The 19,244-nt window shown below is 38.3% G+C and overlaps 1 protein-coding gene across 2 annotated transcripts in view; it reads left to right on the top strand.

Annotated features, from left to right (window-relative positions):
* Positions 1–19,028, top strand: part of tspan4a (tetraspanin 4a) — a 150,487-nt gene extending 131,459 nt beyond the window's left edge. For both annotated transcript variants that reach the window (XM_053499723.1, XM_053499721.1), the window contains 4 exons: positions 6,885–6,986; positions 10,917–11,048; positions 18,003–18,086; positions 18,202–19,028. In XM_053499723.1, coding sequence (XP_053355698.1) covers positions 6,885–6,986; positions 10,917–11,048; positions 18,003–18,086; positions 18,202–18,270 — 387 coding nt within the window. In that variant the 3' untranslated portion in view covers positions 18,271–19,028. The remainder of the gene's footprint in view (positions 1–6,884; positions 6,987–10,916; positions 11,049–18,002; positions 18,087–18,201) is intronic.
* The last annotated feature ends 216 nt before the right edge of the window (positions 19,029–19,244 follow it).

Below are 19,244 nucleotides of genomic sequence, written 5' to 3'. Positions count from 1 at the left end.
CTAAGCTGTTGAATAATTAATGCTAGAAGTCTGTTTGGTTGAGTTACTGCAGTTTTCTGCTTTTGGCACATGATTCCAAGCTCAGGAGACTCATCCTTCACAGATTATTGAGCTCGCGGTTCTCCAAAAACAGACAGTTTCAGGCTTTCACATGATGTTCTGTGCTGGTAAAGATTTAATATCTGTGTGAATATTAATGTAGAGTCTCTCACGAGCTGTCTTAACGCAGTGTGTGCTTGTGTGTGTGTGTGTGTAGTGCTGTTATTATAACAGTGTGAGATGGAGTTATTGTAACTATCCCGAAGTTGATTATTTTCCTACATATCTCCTGCCACATCTCCTGCTTTTTATCCATGTATAGTTCCTGTGGTAACATTATCTGATGATAATCTTTCTCCTAGTTAATCCTGAAGATGTCTGAAAACATAAAGCTAATAATATAATATAATATAATATAATATAATATAATATAATATAATATAATATAATATAATATAATATATAAACCTGCACTTCCGTCCGAGCTGCTGTTAGAGGGAATTGATCAACACCTTCTGACCAATCAGAGCGCAGGATACTGCAGAAGAAATCCTCAGTTTAAAGCAAATACAGTTTTTCAAATAACAATGGAGAGACTGGTTCGAGCTGATAGAAATGCAATTCAATTCAATTCAATTTTATTTCTATAGCACTTTTAACAATTTTCATTGTCTCAAAGCAGCTTCACAAAAATAAAAAGAAAATTTGAAAAGAAAATGTATGGAAGTGTGTATGTGTGAGAAAAATGTGTCTAGATAATAATGAGATTTCCCTGATGAGCAAGTCAAGGGTGATGGAGACAGTGGCAAGGGAAAACTCTCTGAGATGGCAATAGGAAGAAACCTCGAGGAACCAGACTCAACAGGGAACCCATCCTCATCTGGGTGATAACGGATAGAGATGATATAACATCATGTGTGTTATGCAGCTGAAAGTTCAATATAACAGAAAATCTTTAAATTAACATGAAGTCCAGTTCAGCACAGGGATGAGTCAGCAGGTGCAGAGGCCAGATGGTGTCTGGATCACTGGGAGCTCAGGAGCAGCATGTGTAGCTCCAACTGCTGGTCCTTCTCTGGATGCCTCAGGATCCTCGCAGGATTGGCCTTTGTTTACTGAAGCTGGCACAATCTCCAGATGCCTCAGGATGGGTAGAAAAATAAAGAACAGATGAAAAGAATTAGCGTAGTTGCCATTCAGGATAGATGTACTGAAGTATGAGGTTATGGGATGGAGAAAGGCACCAGGGACTCAAATAACATCTCATTATAATGGAGGAGCATCTCTGAATGCATATCATGTCGAGCCTTGAAGCAGATGTGCAAGCTCACATGGTCTCACCAAAATCAGACAATAAAATATTGGAAAAACCATCGCTTGGTCTGCTTTGGTGTAAACAACATGAAACTATGAATTGATCCTGCTGTGTACCAGCGGTTTAGGTTGCTGGTGGTGGTGTAATGGTGTGGAGGAGATACTGTTTCTCAGCACACTTAGTGGGCTCCTTAGTTTCTTAAACTGGTTTCTTGAACATAACAGTGAGGTCACTGTAATCACACGGCCTCCACAGTCACCTGATCTCAGTCCAATAGGGCAGCTTCAGGGACGCGGTGGAATAAGAGACTTGTGTCATGGACATAAAATGGAAACATCTGCAGCGACTGTCTTATCAATATGGAGCGAAATTCTCTAAGGAGTGTTTCCAGCACTTTGTTGAATTTCTGCCATGAAGAATCGAAACAGTTCTAAAGGCAAAGCGATATGGAATTCAGCTACTGGGGTAAAAGTAAATAAATACATGTTGAGAGAACAGGCGCACTGAAGTGTAATTACATTACATCCCATTACATTATGTGTCCTTGTTACAGTTACGCTCACAGACAGATTTACATCAGAAGGTTCAGGGTAACAGAGTAAACGCAGCATGTTGGCGTGTGTCAAAAAAACAAAAGAGCTTCATTTTGACTACATTTTTTTACAAAATTTAATCAACTGGTCACTTGAGACAAGTTTCCAGACGCAGGAAAATGGCAGGTTTGAACCCGATCCATCTCCTCTGTCTGCGTGTAATCAGATTATCTGAGATGGATCTTAATATCAGATCTGAACCTGGATAGAGTGAAAACTTTTTATTTCCCTTGTTATAGGTAAAAATAATTATTTTGATTGAATTGTTTAAACCTGAGATATCGTGTTTAATCAGAAACGCATATAAAACCAATGGGTATCTAAATGTTATTGTTTAGATTATTTTAATAATCTGATATTATGTATCTTATTTCCATAAAAACATTGCTTTGATCCTTGTGTCCTTCATATTGGTTTAATTTGCTTTATTAATTTTATATTAGTTTATTATAAATATTTAAATCAATAATGATTTTTTTATCGACAATTTACACTACATGTTTCTAAATCATTTTATTTCTCTTATGCAACTTTATCAGCAAAACATACTGATGAAATCTTATGAAGATTGAACACTTTAAATTCGACAATTATTTTAAGAAAATGACGTCCCATACTCCCAGGCCCTCGTCACAGTTTTACTCTTCATCCGTCATGACCTGCGTATCCTTTAATCCTGTAAATCACCTGATTCTCATTTGGTCTTTTGCTGACAGAAGCATCTGGAGCTTCACACAGACCCGTTTATCATCTACAGCATCGATCTCAGGATATAGCCTGGAGAGGTTTAGTTTCACTTCACAGGCTCACTGCAGGGGTTCCTCAGGACTCAGATCTGGGACCGTTCATATTCTTAGATATAGTACAGTAATAACACGCTGTGCCCTGAAATCTGATGACACACACCTTTATCTTCATCTTTCTGTTCTTCTGTGAACATTGTTACTCACCGTAACTGACTTCTAAAGACCCGGGAACGAAGAACAGTACGGCCAGGCCGGCACGCTCACACGTTCTCCAAATGCATTTATGTAACGTTTTATTTTATGATCACAGACTGGTTCATCAATCCTCTACATGCTTTAAAAATTTATTAGGACTCCCCCTCTGTTACTGGAAATATATATTTAGAAAGAAAACTGTAATGTTAACAGAAATCTTATATTTTTAAACACTGAAATCTGTGCAGTTGTGTACATTTAGTAGATCTTTAGTAATTAATCAAAATTTACAAAAGATTGAAGTTATGAAGTTGTGTTTTAACATTTCCAGCAGTTCCACTAATTGGATCAAATGGATCCCTGGATCAGACTTGTTTCTCCAGAACATCCTACAGAATGTTTTTGGATTGAGAAATAAGAATTTGGTGTCAACACCTCAAACTCTTCGTCATGTTCCAACAGTACGTGTGTGTGCAGTGTGTCACAGGCTCATCATCCTGCTGAAAGAGCGGCCTGCCATCAGGGAACATCATCCCTATTATACAGTAGACGGTCTGTAACAGTGTTTAGATGAGTGGTTTGTGTCAAAAAAACAGCAGGACTCGATATTTCCCAGCAAAACATCACCACACTGCCTCTGCCTGCTCGCCTTTCTCCCATAGTGCATTCTGGTGCCGTCTCTTTCTTAGGGAAGCAAAACACACACACGGCCATCCACGTGATGTAAAATAAAACGTGATTCATCCGACCAGACCTCCTTCTTCCATTGATCTGTGCTGCAGTTCTGATGCTCACAAGCCCACTGTAGGAGCTTGTGGTGGAGGAAACGGGTAGGCTGTAATAAACTGAGATACACCGTGTTTTCCGTCTCTGTTCCATCAGAACCAGCGGTTACATTTTCAACAGTAGCTCTTACGTGGGACCAGACTCCGTAAAGGTGAGGGTAAAGGTGTTGACTCTGCCTCCAAATTCTTATTTCTTTATCCAAAAAATATATCTGTGAAGAAACAAGTCTAATCCAGGGATCCATTTAATCCAATTAGTGGAACTAACTGCTAAAAATGTTAAATATATAAAACACATTTATAACTTCAGTCTTTTTTGTACATTTTATTTAATTACTAAAGATCTTTGTATATTCACCCCATGACCCTGTCACCTGTTCACTGGTTCTCCTTCCCAGGAGTGCTTTTGGTTAGTACGAATCCCTTCACACCAGCTACACCACACATTACTGTTGTTTTGGATTTGCTCTGCTCCAGACATCTATATCCTCATGGTTAGACACAGTCAGATAATCTAACTATTCACTTTCTGCCTAATATTTCCCACCCTTTGCAGGTGCCTCTGTAACGAGATAATCTTAATACTACTTTGTATTTCTAAAAAGTGCTAGTTAACCTATAAAATTACGAGACACAAGAGGAACGATGCAGCGTTTTGGTCATATCGCCCTCCCCTGTGCAGAAACTCGTATTATTGTAGCTTCATTTTCTTGCTTGTGTGCTCACAAACCCTCCACATGATCATCCACGTCTGGGATTAACGAGCTCCGGTTTACAAGCGAGGACTGACCGCGTGTTACATCTTCCTTCTTTTTTAATCTGAGCCACAGGGCAGAATGACCTTTCTCTGGCTTCTCTTAGCTAATTGTTTTCTTCTCACACTGACACATGCATTAAAAATTCAGCAAAACACATAAAAGGCATTATTTTTAGGTTTCGTGACTTTGCCTTACGTGGATAAGAGTCTTGGTGAAAACTCACATTAATGATCTTTGTTTCAGCGACAACGTGCATGACTTATTTTTAAGACAATAAATGGATGTTTAACGATCCGTCGTAATCAGTAATGAAGCCAAATGCCTCGGTTATACACGAGCTCGGCTGTAAATCCAGATGGTCGTGTAATCACAAGTAGCCAAGATTGCACTGTAACAGAAAACCTAAACAATCTGCTTTATAGGATCTTCTGGGAAATTAAACATTTCTGTGCTTTACTGAACATATTCCTCTAATCTGCATTTAGATTAAAGCAGTCTCTCAGTGTGAAGTGTATAGAAAGACAAAGATATATTGATTATAAGGCAATTCAAAAGTGTGAAATAGTTGCGTTGTAAAAATAAAACAATCAGCGACAGGGTGGTGTGACGAAACGTCTGGACTTCCTGTAACTGATCTCTAACACCTCGGCCCTGAGTGTGTTTTATTCCTCTTACACCACTGCAAAAAAATGCCTGACCTTAAACTCCACTGATACTGGAGACTCCTTCCATAAGTGTCTCCTTAGAGAGAACTTCACCATATCACAATATTAATATTTATTAAAAATGTATTTATAAGTGTAAAAATGAAAGCTGTAAAATGAGCTGTTGCTATGGAAACACTAGCATATGTATAAAAACTAGCACATTCATATACACCTGCACTCCTGTCACTGCTAGAATATAATGTTATATAGTTTAAAAATCCACAGTGATGCTATGGTATTAATAGTAATAATAATAATAATAATAATAATAATAATAATAATAATAATAATAATAATAATAATAATAATAATAATAATAATAATAGTCCATTTTTTGCATTTTAATTGGCTAGAAAAATTAACTAACAGGTGGGGGTAACTCATTTACATTTAAAGCTGCAGACACTGAAACAGCGAGTTTGGAAAAGGAGGAGACTCAGAGACGTCACGCTGCATGATTTCAGTTGTTTTTCAAATGAGACATTATTATCCGTAATTTTGAAGCGACTTAAGATTTACGTGTTTAAAAGTATTAAAAATAACTTCCAGTAGATCAATAAAATAGAAATATTTGTTAAGGAATTTGTCATGTTTATACAAATTATTTTGCTTATTGTTTAAATCTGACATTTATTGTAATAATTTGAGATCAAATCCAAAGCTAATAAATCTTTAACACTTGTGTTTTCTACATGAGACTTTGTCCTTATGCGACTCGATTCTGTGGCTGCAGTTAGCTGGTAAAATAAACGGACACTTACTGCAAGCTGCTTTGTAATGTAGGTCAGAGTCGTGTGTGTGTGTGTGAGAGAGAGAGAGAGAGAGAGAGAGAGAGAGAGAAGAAAGAGAGTGATCAGTCGAGGCGCTCTGTTGTCACCCGGGTGTCATATTCCCTGATCTGTCTCTCCGTCTTCACTCAGCTCGCTGCCTTCAGCTCCATCAGCGCCGCGTCTCCTCTCATCACTCTGACTGACAGAAACCTGACTCCATGTTCCACTTCTCTCTCACTGAAGTCTTTCTTCTAAATGTCCAGAAGTGTTGATTAGTTTCAGCAAATCCCAAATGGGTTCAAAGCAAGTTAACACGCCTGTTTTTTCATGACGCGTAAACCACATGTAATCGTTCATAGGATGAATCTGTCTCCCGAAAAAGAGAAATGTGTTTCTGTAACATTAGTGGAAGGAGTCTCCGGTGTCAGAGGAGACACACCTTTCCCACATCTTCAGTAACAAGCTGCAACAGGCTGGTGATGGAACGCTGGAGATGTTTATAGCTGCTATAACAGACCTGACACCAGGAGCTAATAAGCAATAATAATCTATTAATAATAAATCATTAGTAAATAGATACCTGAAAAAAGCCCATGTATAAGCTAAAAAAAAATTATTAAATGTATAATATATATAATATTAACACCCAGCTGTAAAATGGAGTTAACATGTGAAAGGTTAGATTGTAGGAAAGGGGAAAAACGATGTAGTAAAAAACTTTATTCTAAAAATCTTCAGCACCGTTAATTTAAAGCGAGTTGCAGAACTCCTGCTCAGGGAACAGAAATAAAAACAGCTTTAGCTCCCCAAAATTACAGCTTTTGTGATTTAGGAGAAGGAAGTGTGAACTGTGTGTAAAACTGTGTGTGTGTTTGTGTGTGTGTGCGCTGCTTTCACACCCAGCTCTGATTTAAGCTCTTTCGGAATTCTTCCAAACTTTATGACACATATAATTTAGTTTTTTTTTTTTCCACAGATTGACCGCTACGCTCAGAGCGACCTGAAAAAAGGCCTGCAGCTGTTTGGCACAGAGGGGAACATCGGCCTGACCAACGCCTGGAGCATCGTCCAGACCGACGTAAGCAACCTGAAATCACAGACGTGTAGTTCAGCGCGGATCACACGCTGGTCAGGGATTTACTACAATCAGGAACAAACGTAGGGAAGTTAAAGTTGTTAAACGACTAAAGATGAGAGCTGAGCGATATAATAAAAAAAGCGCCAAGATGCCAGGATCTGATTTTGTTACTATAATCAACACGACATGATCAGCGCAGTATAGGAAGTTATGTAGAAGATATATTGATTATAGTGGTACAGGGGTTTGATTAACTGTTCTGTCAAAACATGAAGATAAATTATGAGAATGAAGAAAATTAAAACTCTTGAATGGCAGCGCAGCCAAATTCTGTTTTTAAGAGAGATCTTTTTTTTTTTTTAAATAAGCAGGTTTATAATATATATATATATATATATATATATATATATATATATATATATATATATATATATATATATATATACATTTTTATTTAATAATTTATTAATAAGAAAGAATTAAAATTTGGTTTACAAACAAACATGAATAGAATTTACAAACATATGTTAGTATTTATATCTTAATATTTTCTTTATTTGCAAATAAATTCAGTTTAATGCAACCAAACAAATGAAAAATTGCTGATTTATTTTATATAAAATGTATTTTAGCCAAAAAAAAAAAAACTCGCTTGGTAACACAAATGATGAACAGTAGCCTAAAAATAATAAAAATAAAATGATTAATAAATTTCAGCCCCAAAAATTGTAATTTAACTGTTTACCTTAAAATAAAATGACATTTAAACCAAATGAAAATCTAAAATATCTAAAAAAAAATTTATAGGTAACAGTGGTTTGTTTGGTTAAAAGGAAAAATAGTTTATATATTTAGTTATTTAAATTAATTTATATTTATTAAAATAGCTCATTGTGTGAATTTTGTGAATCAATATTTTCAGTACATAAATCCTTTCCCGTTTAGCTCGTGACGCTCTCTAATGCGTCTCCTAAACCAGAGGAATGGGCCGACACTCGTTACCTGCAGAAAGGAAATAAAATGGAATAAAAGCGTTCTGCTCTCCTTCCTGAACATCATGGGATGAACTTTGATCAGGTTTAGCGCTGGAGCAGATGTCGACAGTCGACGTGTACAGACTGCAGACTACAGCGTAGAACTTGTTCAACCTAATGACCTGTCATGGACGAGTTCGGCGTGAAATTATGGCACGATAATGAGAATGAGAGGCATAAAGGGGAAGAGAGAGAGAGAGAGAGAGAGAGAGAGAGAGACTGCTGCTTTATTCATTTTATATCCACAGGAATAAAGAAACACAATGCAGATCTGAATCTGTGTGTGTGTGTGAGGACTCCATTCATACAGAGAAAAAAATGCTAATTGTGTCTAAAAGTCTGCTGAGCGTCCTGATTTTTGTAGAGTTTTAACAGCATTTACACCACAGTGGGGTTAAATCATGGATCCTGATTGATTCAAAAGAGATAATTAATGTTCTTTAATAGCAGGATGTTGTACAGTTGATACTCCACAAACATATAACTGTTAATATGCAGATATTTAATTTAAAACTCAGGACCCTGCAATGACCTCGGGAACTTAACAATACTGACTCTGTTCCATCAGAATGGTTGTGATTGTTGTTTCCTTTATAAATTAAATGAAGGACTTGTCAATATGAGTTAGTGCGGCAACCATGGAGTAATTACATTCATTACTGCTAAACTAAGACTAATAAGATTTACAGTATGGATTAATCTATTTTTTGGTAAATAATTCTAATTTAGACGCTTTGAAAAATATGTTTGTTGTTGTAGTGATGCCTCGACACCATTTTACCATTTAATTGACGTTTAACTCGTGTTTATTAGTGTGAGAGAGTTCCCTCGAATTCTTATATCACACCACGTAATGAGTAGATTACTGCTGTATCAGAACCATATCGAACATTGCTTTTATTACTGGTGTGGTCTGATCTACTCTCGATGCGATATCTGTGGTCTGATCTACTCTATATAAGATATCTGTGGTCTGATCTACTCTCGATGGGATATCTGTGGTCTGATCTACTTTATACGAGATATCTGTGGTCTGATCTACTCTATATAAGATATCTGTGGTCTGATCTACTCTCGATGGGATATCTGTGGTCTGATCTACTCTCGATGGGATATCTGTGGTCTGATCTACTTTATACGAGATATCTGTGGTCTGATCTACTCTATATAAGATATCTGTGGTCTGATCTACTCTCGATGGGATATCTGTGGTCTGATCTACTCTCGATGGGATATCTGTGGTCTGATCTACTCTATATAAGATATCTGTGGTCTGATCTACTCTCGATGGGATATCTGTGGTCTGATCTACTCTCGATGGGATATCTGTGGTCTGATCTACTTTATACGAGATATCTGTGGTCTGATCTACTCTATATGGGATATCTGTGGTCTGATCTACTCTATATAAGATATCTGTGGTCTGATCTACTCTAGATGGGATATCTGTGGTCTGATCTACTCTATATAAGATATCTGTGGTCTGATCTACTCTAGATGGGATATCTGTGGTCTGATCTACTCTATATAAGATATCTGTGGTTTGATCTACTCTATTAAAGTTTTTGGTGGTCTGATCTACTCTACCGATATCTGTAGTCAGATCTATTAGTTGTATATATTAGTTATACTCTATATAAGATATATTTTGTCTGTTGTTCTCTGTACAGGATATCTTATCTACTCTATAGAATATAAGTGGTCTGATTTAATCTTTTTTAGGGTATCTGTAGTCTGGTCTACTCTGTGTAAGATATCTGTGGTCTGATCTATTAAATTTAAGATGTCTGTGGCATGATCTACTCTGTTGACCCCGGTGGTCTAATTTACTCTATATAATATATATGGGGTCTGATTTACTCTGTATATTTCTGATCTAATCTATTCTATGTATCAGCTGTCTGATATTCTCTCTATAAGATTTATGTGAACATATATATTTTATATAGGATATTATTTGTTTTATATACTCTGTAGTCTTATCTACTTTATAGAAGATCTCACAACAGATATATAGGTATAGAACAGAATATATGTGTGATCTGATCTACTCTATATAAGATGTATGTGGTCTGATCTACTCAATTTTAGATTTTTTATTTGATCTGATCTACTTCATACAATATATCTGTAGTCCAATCTGTTCTAGCAATACACTGAGAGGAAAGCAGAAAAGCACTATCTGCCCTCTTCCACACACATAAGCAGCCCACAGTCTAATGTCACTGTGATTGACAGGTTAAAGCGTTTGCCCACCAAGCCCCCCTCCCCCATAAGGCGGCAACAACCAGCGATCTCTGATCCATAAGGCAAATGCCACGCACTGTTGCTCCACCAAGGAGCCATGAGTTTGTTTCCATGGTAACAATTAATCAAAACAATATAAAATGATAATGAACGTTGACACTGGACCTGATCCGAACATATCCCATCAGTATCATATTGTTTTTATCCCAATGTGCTGAAGAAATGCTAAAGTTTAAGATGAGGATCTGCAAACAGAAATGTGGAATTTATTCATCCATTTGCATAGAAATAGATATTTTATAGATAGGTCAAGAGGTATGATCGGAAAATCGTAAACAGGACATATTGTTAACGTGAGTTTACTGCGTGTAGGGCTGCAAACACGGCACTGCTGAGACGCTGGTGAATAAAAGATGCGCTGGAGATGAAGATCTGCTGCTGATTAGGGTGAATGAATCATGGATGTGATTGGTTCGAGACAGAATTGCGCTGGATGTAATGAGACACTCCCTGTGGTGACAGGATCGGACAGATGTGATTGTGACGGAACATGAACTAAGGATAAAAAGAGAATGAACTGAATACTTCTGACATGACCCTTGTGTTATAATGTGATGTAATGGTTGCTCTCAATTACATTCTCTTGTAGTTTCGCTGCTGTGGCGTCACCAATCACACCGACTGGTTCGACGTCTACAACACCACCCGCGTTCCCGACTCCTGCTGCTTGGAATATAGCGACAACTGTGGCCTGGAAAATCCGGGGACGTGGTGGACAGCTGTATGTAATGCTAACACACACACACACACACACACACACACACAAAAGAACTTAGTTATAGATTCTCAGCCTCAGTCTCATATTGATTTCGACTCAGCAGGTTCCCTGAGAAGCTTTATTTCTCCTGCGTTTCCCAAACCAGCTCACACTGACTTCACATTGAACACAAACCTCATGTCCGCGGGTTCCACTCACTAAAAACGTAACATGCTGTTCTGTTTCCAATCACGGTCCATAAATGACCCGGAATTTAAACAAAAGAATAAAACAAATAAAAAACCCTTCGTTTAATAACAAACTCAGCCCGCAAAATAATTATAAATAGTGTTAGCCCAAAAACAAGCCATTCCATTAAGATATATTTACTTTAGTTAATAAAAAAAAGTAAAATCTACACCTGGGAATGAAAGCATACTGCGTCTCTCCAGAGAAATCAGCTGAATAACAAGCCCACCTGGGGAGGGGCTCTTCTCATATGAAGTCACATTAGGGCAATACACACACACCGGAGATGTTTATGTAAGCCGAGCCTGAGTGTTTGATGCGCGGTCCATCAGAGAGCGGAGTGAACGATCAGAGACGAGAAAGCTGAAGCCAGGACCAGCTTTGCGTATAGAGATGAGAGCCTACAGCACTTTTCTCTAAAACACACACACACTCACACACGATGGGGTCGAATCCGAGCGCGGTTAATAATTCAGACGGGCCGAGAAAGTGGTAAAGTCTTCCTGCTTTGGAGACGACAGAACCGAGTTTCCTGCTGGGGTCCTTGCAGGAAACGTCATCACCATAATATTGTCACCGTTTATATACGATGACGCGGCGCAGGTCTCTCAGCAGGAACCCTAACGTTGGTGCTGGAAGACTGACTGATAAAATGACGTTGAGATAACGTTGTATGAGCAGCATAGACACAACATTTTAAATACAACCTAAAAACAACGCAATTGTAACCTTCAAACATCCAGCCACGGCCTCGCGCCCTTAAGGTTTAACAATTTGAGTTCAGAATTCAGGTTAGAGATAGGAACAACACAACAGCTTCCCACACACACACATGCACACATACACACACAGACAAACACACAGCGTGTGTTCTTCATGTCACGCATCTCTTAATGTTGTAATGTCACCTCTGGGTTTCATTGTTTTCTAAAAATATTACTGTAAAGTGCGTCTTAGCTCATAAATGACTTTTGTCCTTTTCTATTTTCACATTGCTTTGGCCGGTATTTTTTGTAGCGCTTGTTGTTATTTGCTATTTTTTAAATTGTACTTTACTTGTGCTAAAACCCGTCATCAAACAGCTCTTCTTTTTAAATCCTAAATGTTTTGGGTTTCACCATCTCCACCACCGTACTTATATCTCTCCTGTCATTTCTTTTAACCTCTCCTGATCTCCTACTGCTGGATTTTTGCAAAAGCAGCGTCATAATCTAAGATTTCAGTACAAATTTCCCGAACTCAAGGAAGTCGCCAGGCTGTCGAGTAAACGTTTCCCTTATTTAAGTTTTCCCTTCCAGCGCCTCTGTGTTCTGCTGCTCCAGATCTCACCGTAGATAAGGAACGATCTTTCCAATTAAATGAATAAAAGTGAACTTACAAATTATGTGCTTAAACATAGAGGACGACGTGCTTCCTCCTCCGCCTCCTCCTCTGTTCGACAAGGATGGCAGATGTCAGGAGGCCGGACACGGAACATTGGGGAGGGAGCCCTGGACCTCCGTTAGCGCTCCAGAGAAGCGTTTTTTAAGGGAGGGGGGTACTTTAAGCGTTAACCCCTTAACATATGTTTATGTTTTGTTGCAGTTTAGTTTCAGTTGGACTTCCTTTCCCATAATGCACCTCGGTCAGGTGAGGGGAGCATGCACCTGATGATGCATTAGTTCAATCTGTATAAATAGCCTGACTTAAGTTCAGTGAGTTGTCTAACATTAGTTGTGGTAAAATGTATGGTTGTGATGTTTAGAGTCAACGGTGATATTAAAGTTTAAAAGAAGAGCTTTTGTTTTGGATTCTACTTTAAGATATCATGAAAAAGACTATCTCAAGTTCCTCGTCTTTGCCTCTGCATTTATGCCACGCACACTCCGACAACCCCGACAGAACGTGACAGCATCTACCAAATACATAAAACATTTTTTATAATTAATTTTGCGATAAGGTTTAAAATTCTCATAAAATATTTTCAAAAGTCATATGATTTCAACAATTTGATATTCTTCATTTATTTTAGTCTGATGTGTTGATCAGAGCTTAAAGGATTTTACAGTTTGAGAGCGGCTGCACTAAGATGTTTTATTAATAATAATACATTATCCTTGGAATTCTGCACTTTTTATTTGTTTTTGTCCTTATTTATTTTGCATCTAAATTAGCATCTAAAAAAAACTCTTTTTTTTCCCTCTCCTGTCTGTTGATGTAATGAATTTATAACTAAATGTGTTAAAAAATAATAATAAATACAGAAACAGGAGCTGTTATTGCAGAAAAAAAACGCCCCCTGCTTCTTTTACATGCTTTTATATGAAATCAGCGGGTTTAGTAGCAGCGCTCCGATGATAAACTGAGTAATAAATGCTAATGCGCTAATGCTCACTGTGGCTGAGAAAAGACATGAAGGAGAGGATCGGCGTTCTCGCTCGGGCTGATGAGATTTGTTATTGATTTATTCGTCTATTCGGCCGTCAGTCTGGCAGGCGGATCGTTCCATGAGCTATTATCATTAGAGGATTCAATGAAGTGATCAGGACGTGTTTGGATAAAACTGAGTAACAACAACGACACGCTCGATGTTTCATAATATCTCAAATCAAATTTGCTTTATCGTTTATAAGAATGCTGTTCAGGAAAGATTTCAATATTTATCACATAATAATCTGTTGATAGAGCAGCGAGAAGATCAGAAGTCTGACTGCATGTGATTTATAATTATTTATTATGATATAATAATAATAATAATAATAATAATAATAATAATGAACCATTATTTTAAACTTCAAAGAGGAATTGTGTGTTTACACACACACACACACACACACACACACACACACACAATGTAATGAGAACTTTATATGCCGATTTGTTTTATTATAGAAAAAAATAAAGAGCTCTTCTGTGTATTTTTGAGTAAATAACTCATAGCAGCATAAAGTTATTATGTCGAACATTTTTATATAAAATACAGATCACTTTTCGTGTCTGAGCTTCTGTATTAAATGTAAGCGTGTCTGCTTTAATGCTCCTGATACACTCGCTGTTCCATAACTAATTTATTATAGAGTGTAAGGATTATTAGTTTAGCTCTGGTGCAGTAATTTAAAGATAAAATGTACTGTAAATGTACGGCTCATTACCTCGCGGCCCGGTTTAATATGTTTCTGACTCATATGTACGGAACACAAAATACTGTTATTAAATTTAATACTTACAGTGGTACCTTGGCATACAAACGCCCCGCCTAAGAACTGAAATTTAGCAAGAAATTTGCATCGGCATACGAGCGAAAGAACCGAGCTAAGAACACCGGCTAAGTTGCGCGTAGGTCCAGGAGCCGTTCAAACACGTTTGCGTCAGTGGAAAGTGAAGACGTAACACCGCGGGTCCCAAAAATGTTATAAAGGATTGTAAAAAAGGGAAAAGGGAGCCTCTTTCAGATTGGTTTTTAAAGCAGCCAGCAGCAAGCGGAATCATAAATTAAGTTTAAGTGAGGTTTAATGTCCATTTATTTCATATTTTACTTCATTTACATAAATATGATTATAGTGTTGGAAATCGGTAATATTGGTCATATTTGGGGCGGCTGGAACAGATTATTTGCATTTACATTATTTTGAGCTATGGTGAACGTGTGTATGGCGGTGTAGTGGTTAGCACTATCGACTTGCACCTCCAGGGTCCGGGTTCGATTCCCGGCCGGACTCGATTCGCATCTCTGTGTGCATGGAGTTTGTATGTTGTCCCCGTGGTTGGTGGGTGGGTTTCCTCCGGGTACTCCGGTTTCCTCCCACAGTCAAAATACATGCAATACATACCCTGCCTCGTGCCCTAAGCTTCCTAAGCGCCCCTGCGACCCTGAATACAGGATAAAGGAGTATAGAAGATAAGTAAGTAAGTGAGAGTGAAGGTGTGTTTAATAATACGACATTTCATCTTAAGAACTTGCCTCTGGAGCGGATTAAATTCACATGCGGAGGTACCGCTGTACACCAAATTTATACTCATTATTCAGGACATCACTAATCATCGATTCCTTGCCGCTGTGACACATTGAGATTATTGTGCAGGGAAGAGAACAAAGTGTTTAATGTTCCGGTTTACCGCTGAGGTCATCTCTGAGATGTACATTTTATCCTTTTATTCTGTTCTGTCTGAATGTGACGTCCGTTTGCCTTGACATCCATCGTCAAACATTCTCAAGCTGCTTTAGTTCAGGGGAACATGCAGGATGGTCTAGAAGTGCAACATTACTGTCCTGAAAGAAGTCCTTCGTCAGGCAGTTGTTGTGAACTGGAACATTGTCCTGTTAAAAACCCACTTATGACCAGAAATACGAGGGTCCTCAGTCAAGAGGGAAGCCTCCTGCTACATGTCCACATGGCCACCCACGGTTTAATGCCCCTGCACAACCTGAAGCCTCATTTTCCTGTCGAAGGAAAAAGTACCCAAGATCATGATGGAGCCTCCTACGCTTACACTGTGCTGCTGAAAAGAACATCTCCAGTGGGACATCCTGGTCAGGCCAGTATCGCTGGAAAACATCAGGACCATCCAAATACATTTTTTTTCTTGTTTAAGAATTAAACTTTTTTAAACATCTTTTAATGTCCCATGTTTGGTGCTTCCCTTTCAGATTCCAATCTGGTAATCTGAGGAGAAGTGGCTTTCAAAGATGTTTTTTGTTCTTTAAGCCCTTCTCTAGCAGATGCCGTCTTATGGTTATTGGGCTGTAAAGGCAATCAGTAAAGGCCCTAATTTGGGTCTAACACTCTATTTTTTGTCCCATAACTCTCAGGATCTTTGAAGAAATGTAAAATGCCTGTCTCACTGCGTCCAACCTCGGCAGCAATGGCGCATTGTGGGAGTCATTGCTTGTGCAGCTCAGCGATCCTGCCACGTTCAAAAACAGAAAGCCCTTTTGCTTTTGCCATCAAGAGATCATGACAGCGTGACTGTCTGAAGGACGATGACATTAAAGACATATTTTTACACAGATTTTTACATAAACTTTAAAGACTATGGTCTTAAACTTTTTAACGGTCATCAGCCTGTTTGAGTTTAAATGCAGTTTTCAATAAATGGTCTTCTCTCAATTATTTGTCTCCTGTTCCTTCTTTTGCCATTTTGAAGGAGTTCTTACAACCTGGTTACGATCCACCAGTGAGAAGTCTGAATACTTGTGATATTTTCCCTGGCCTTAAGATTTTGTTTAGGAGTGTGTATAATAACAATTAAATTTCTCAGTTTGTTTATACTACGGCGGTACGTGGTGTAGCACTGTCGCCTTGCACCTCCAGGGTCCGGGTTTGATTCCCAGCCAGACTCGATTCCCGTCTCTGTGTGCGTGGAGTTTGCATGTTCTCCCCATGTTTGGTGGGTTTCCTCCGGGTAGTCCGGTTTCCTCCCACAGGCCAAAGACATGTAGATTAGGCTAATTGGCGTTACCAATTTGCCCATAGTGTGTGAATGAGTGTGTGTATGTGTGTGTGCCCTGCGATGGATTGGCACCCTGTCCAGGTGTACCTTGCCTCATGCCCTAAGCCTCCTGGGATAGGCTCCAATTCCCTGCGACCCTGAATACAGGATAAAGCGGTATAGAAGATGAGTGAGTGAATGAGTGAGTTTGTTTATACTTACACAGTGTGAAACATGAGTAATGGACTCGGTGCAGTCAGGATGCTAGTAAAATGAATCTGGTTGCCGCGAGCTCACCATTTACTTTATTTTGACCCCTACTCACACTAGGGGCTTCATCCGGGGCCCATATTTTCTATTCAAATAATGTTTCACTGCTGACGTGGAGGAGTATTTCCATAACTCTGTGAGATACAACATCCTGGCCACTCAATAATGACAAATTATTTCCAGTAACTAAATAATCTTTTTTTAGACTATTTCAGTGTAATTAGATAATGTCCCACAGCACACCTAACGATCTCTCACTGAACATTTCAACCTATTGAAGAACGACGTGTCATATTTTCACATCATGTTTTCCCTTCCTGTGATCTTACAGTACATTATAGCAGCAATAAACACTCATCCCTGAAAACTTGTTTGTTTTCTTTTCTTTTTTCCTCCAATAGAGGGATAGTTTGGATTGAACTATATTAAACTCTGTGTTAATCTAAATTGAGGCGTATGTAAGTACTTTACAATGTGTTTAAATGGTTATAAATGTTATAAAAGTTTTGTCACCTTAAGCGCGACTACAATGTAAGCACTTGGGCCCAAAGAGACCCACATGAAGCTTGTGCAGCCGCGCTGAGCTAAATCGAGTTACGCTGTTTTTAGTACAAACTGAAGGTACTCTTTTCCTTTCTGAGACCTAGCATAGTTCGGATTATCCCTATGGATCATTCTGGGTAGTGTTGCTGTTTATAACAATCGAGACCTTTGTAATGTACTTACATCCACCTCGATTTTAATTTAAGACAAACCACTTTAAAAAATTCCTTTAAAGTTATTAAGGCAAAAAAAAAAAGCAGCTTGCCATATCACTAAGCGAAAACTTTAAAGTGTTAAAGCTCCTCTGACACTGGAGACTCCTTCTATAAAAGTTACATAAACACATTTCTCCCTCACTATAATAAACAATTTTCTAAAAATCCTTTTATGTGAAGTCCATGTGAATGAGTTGTTGCCATAGAAACGCAAGCGTACTGAACATAGATCTGTGAGTTTAAATAAACGTGGTTTTGTTAAACGTGTGTGTGTGTGTGTGTCTGTTCACAGCCGTGTTACGAGCGAGTGAAGAGCTGGCTGCAGGAGAACCTCGTGGCTCTTTGGATTTTCGCTCTGTGCACGGCTCTAACACAGGTACTTAGCGCTTAAACCTCATTATTATGTAACGACGACATCAATGATTTTGATCAATACCGGATTAGTGACTCGTCCCTCAGTGACCTGTGTGTTTGTGTGTGTGTGTTTTCAGATCTTGGGCCTGGTGTTCTCCATGACTATGTTCTGCCAGGCTGTAAAAGTCGACACCTTCTACGCCTAGAGGGCCGAAATGGACCCGAAACCTTTTTTAGGACACTTTTTATTTGTAAAAAAAACAAACAAACAAAAAAAAAGAAAAGTTTCTTTTGTTCTTTACTTTTATTTGTTGATGTGGCATCATCGCTGCGTTTTCCAGCTAGAAGAATGTCGTCCTTCGGTGGCACCTCTAGTTAACACACTGTTCACCAAACCAGCTTGTAAGAACGAAACATTATTAGTTTTTTGCTCCTTAGCTAATACAGCGAGGGTTCAGTGTCATCCAGAATCCTAAATGAACTCAAAGGAAACTCATTAAAATGAAGGAAAAAAAACAATTTAAGTTCGTTATCCTGTTTGAATCTAACCAGCTTACGTCGCTTCATCCATCAGTTCCAGTGAGCAGAAGAAGAAGAAACAAAACTTTCATGACATGGAAAAGACAAAAAATCGGGATGCGGCGTGACGAGCGCTGCTGCCGCCGGAGTCGCAGGAATCATCAGTCACCGTAATGTCGCAAAAAAATCAGGAAAACTGTCACGACATGGAAAAGAACAAAAAAAAAAAAGACATGACGTTCTTTCAAAGTGTAAAATCGTAGCGTGAGTACTGAACACATTCCAGCAGGGCAGATCTCCAGATCCGAAACAAACAAAAAAAAAGCACATCGCTTCATCGTCTTCATTATGTAACAAACGTGTGTGTAAATAAGTATATGTGTTCTTCCTTTGGTATCTTTCACACGCCATACTTATTATTATAACATAAAAAATATAAATAAAGATTTTACAGGGAAAGATCATGTGTGGTGTTTATTTTTTTTTTAGAATTAATGACTCCTTGTGCTAGAATGAAATCTTTCTGAAAAAGTTTTAAAGAGTAAAACAGTAGGGAAAATGCAGAGGTAATAGAAAAAATTTAGTCAAAAATACAATGGTAAATTAGTATAATTAACAAATCACACACACACACATACACGCACACACACACTGGTTTCCT

The sequence above is a fragment of the Clarias gariepinus genome, chromosome 7, assembly GCF_024256425.1.
Source record: "Clarias gariepinus isolate MV-2021 ecotype Netherlands chromosome 7, CGAR_prim_01v2, whole genome shotgun sequence".
Lineage (NCBI taxonomy): Eukaryota > Metazoa > Chordata > Actinopteri > Siluriformes > Clariidae > Clarias > Clarias gariepinus.
This window is presented reverse-complemented; position numbering and strand designations above follow the sequence as displayed.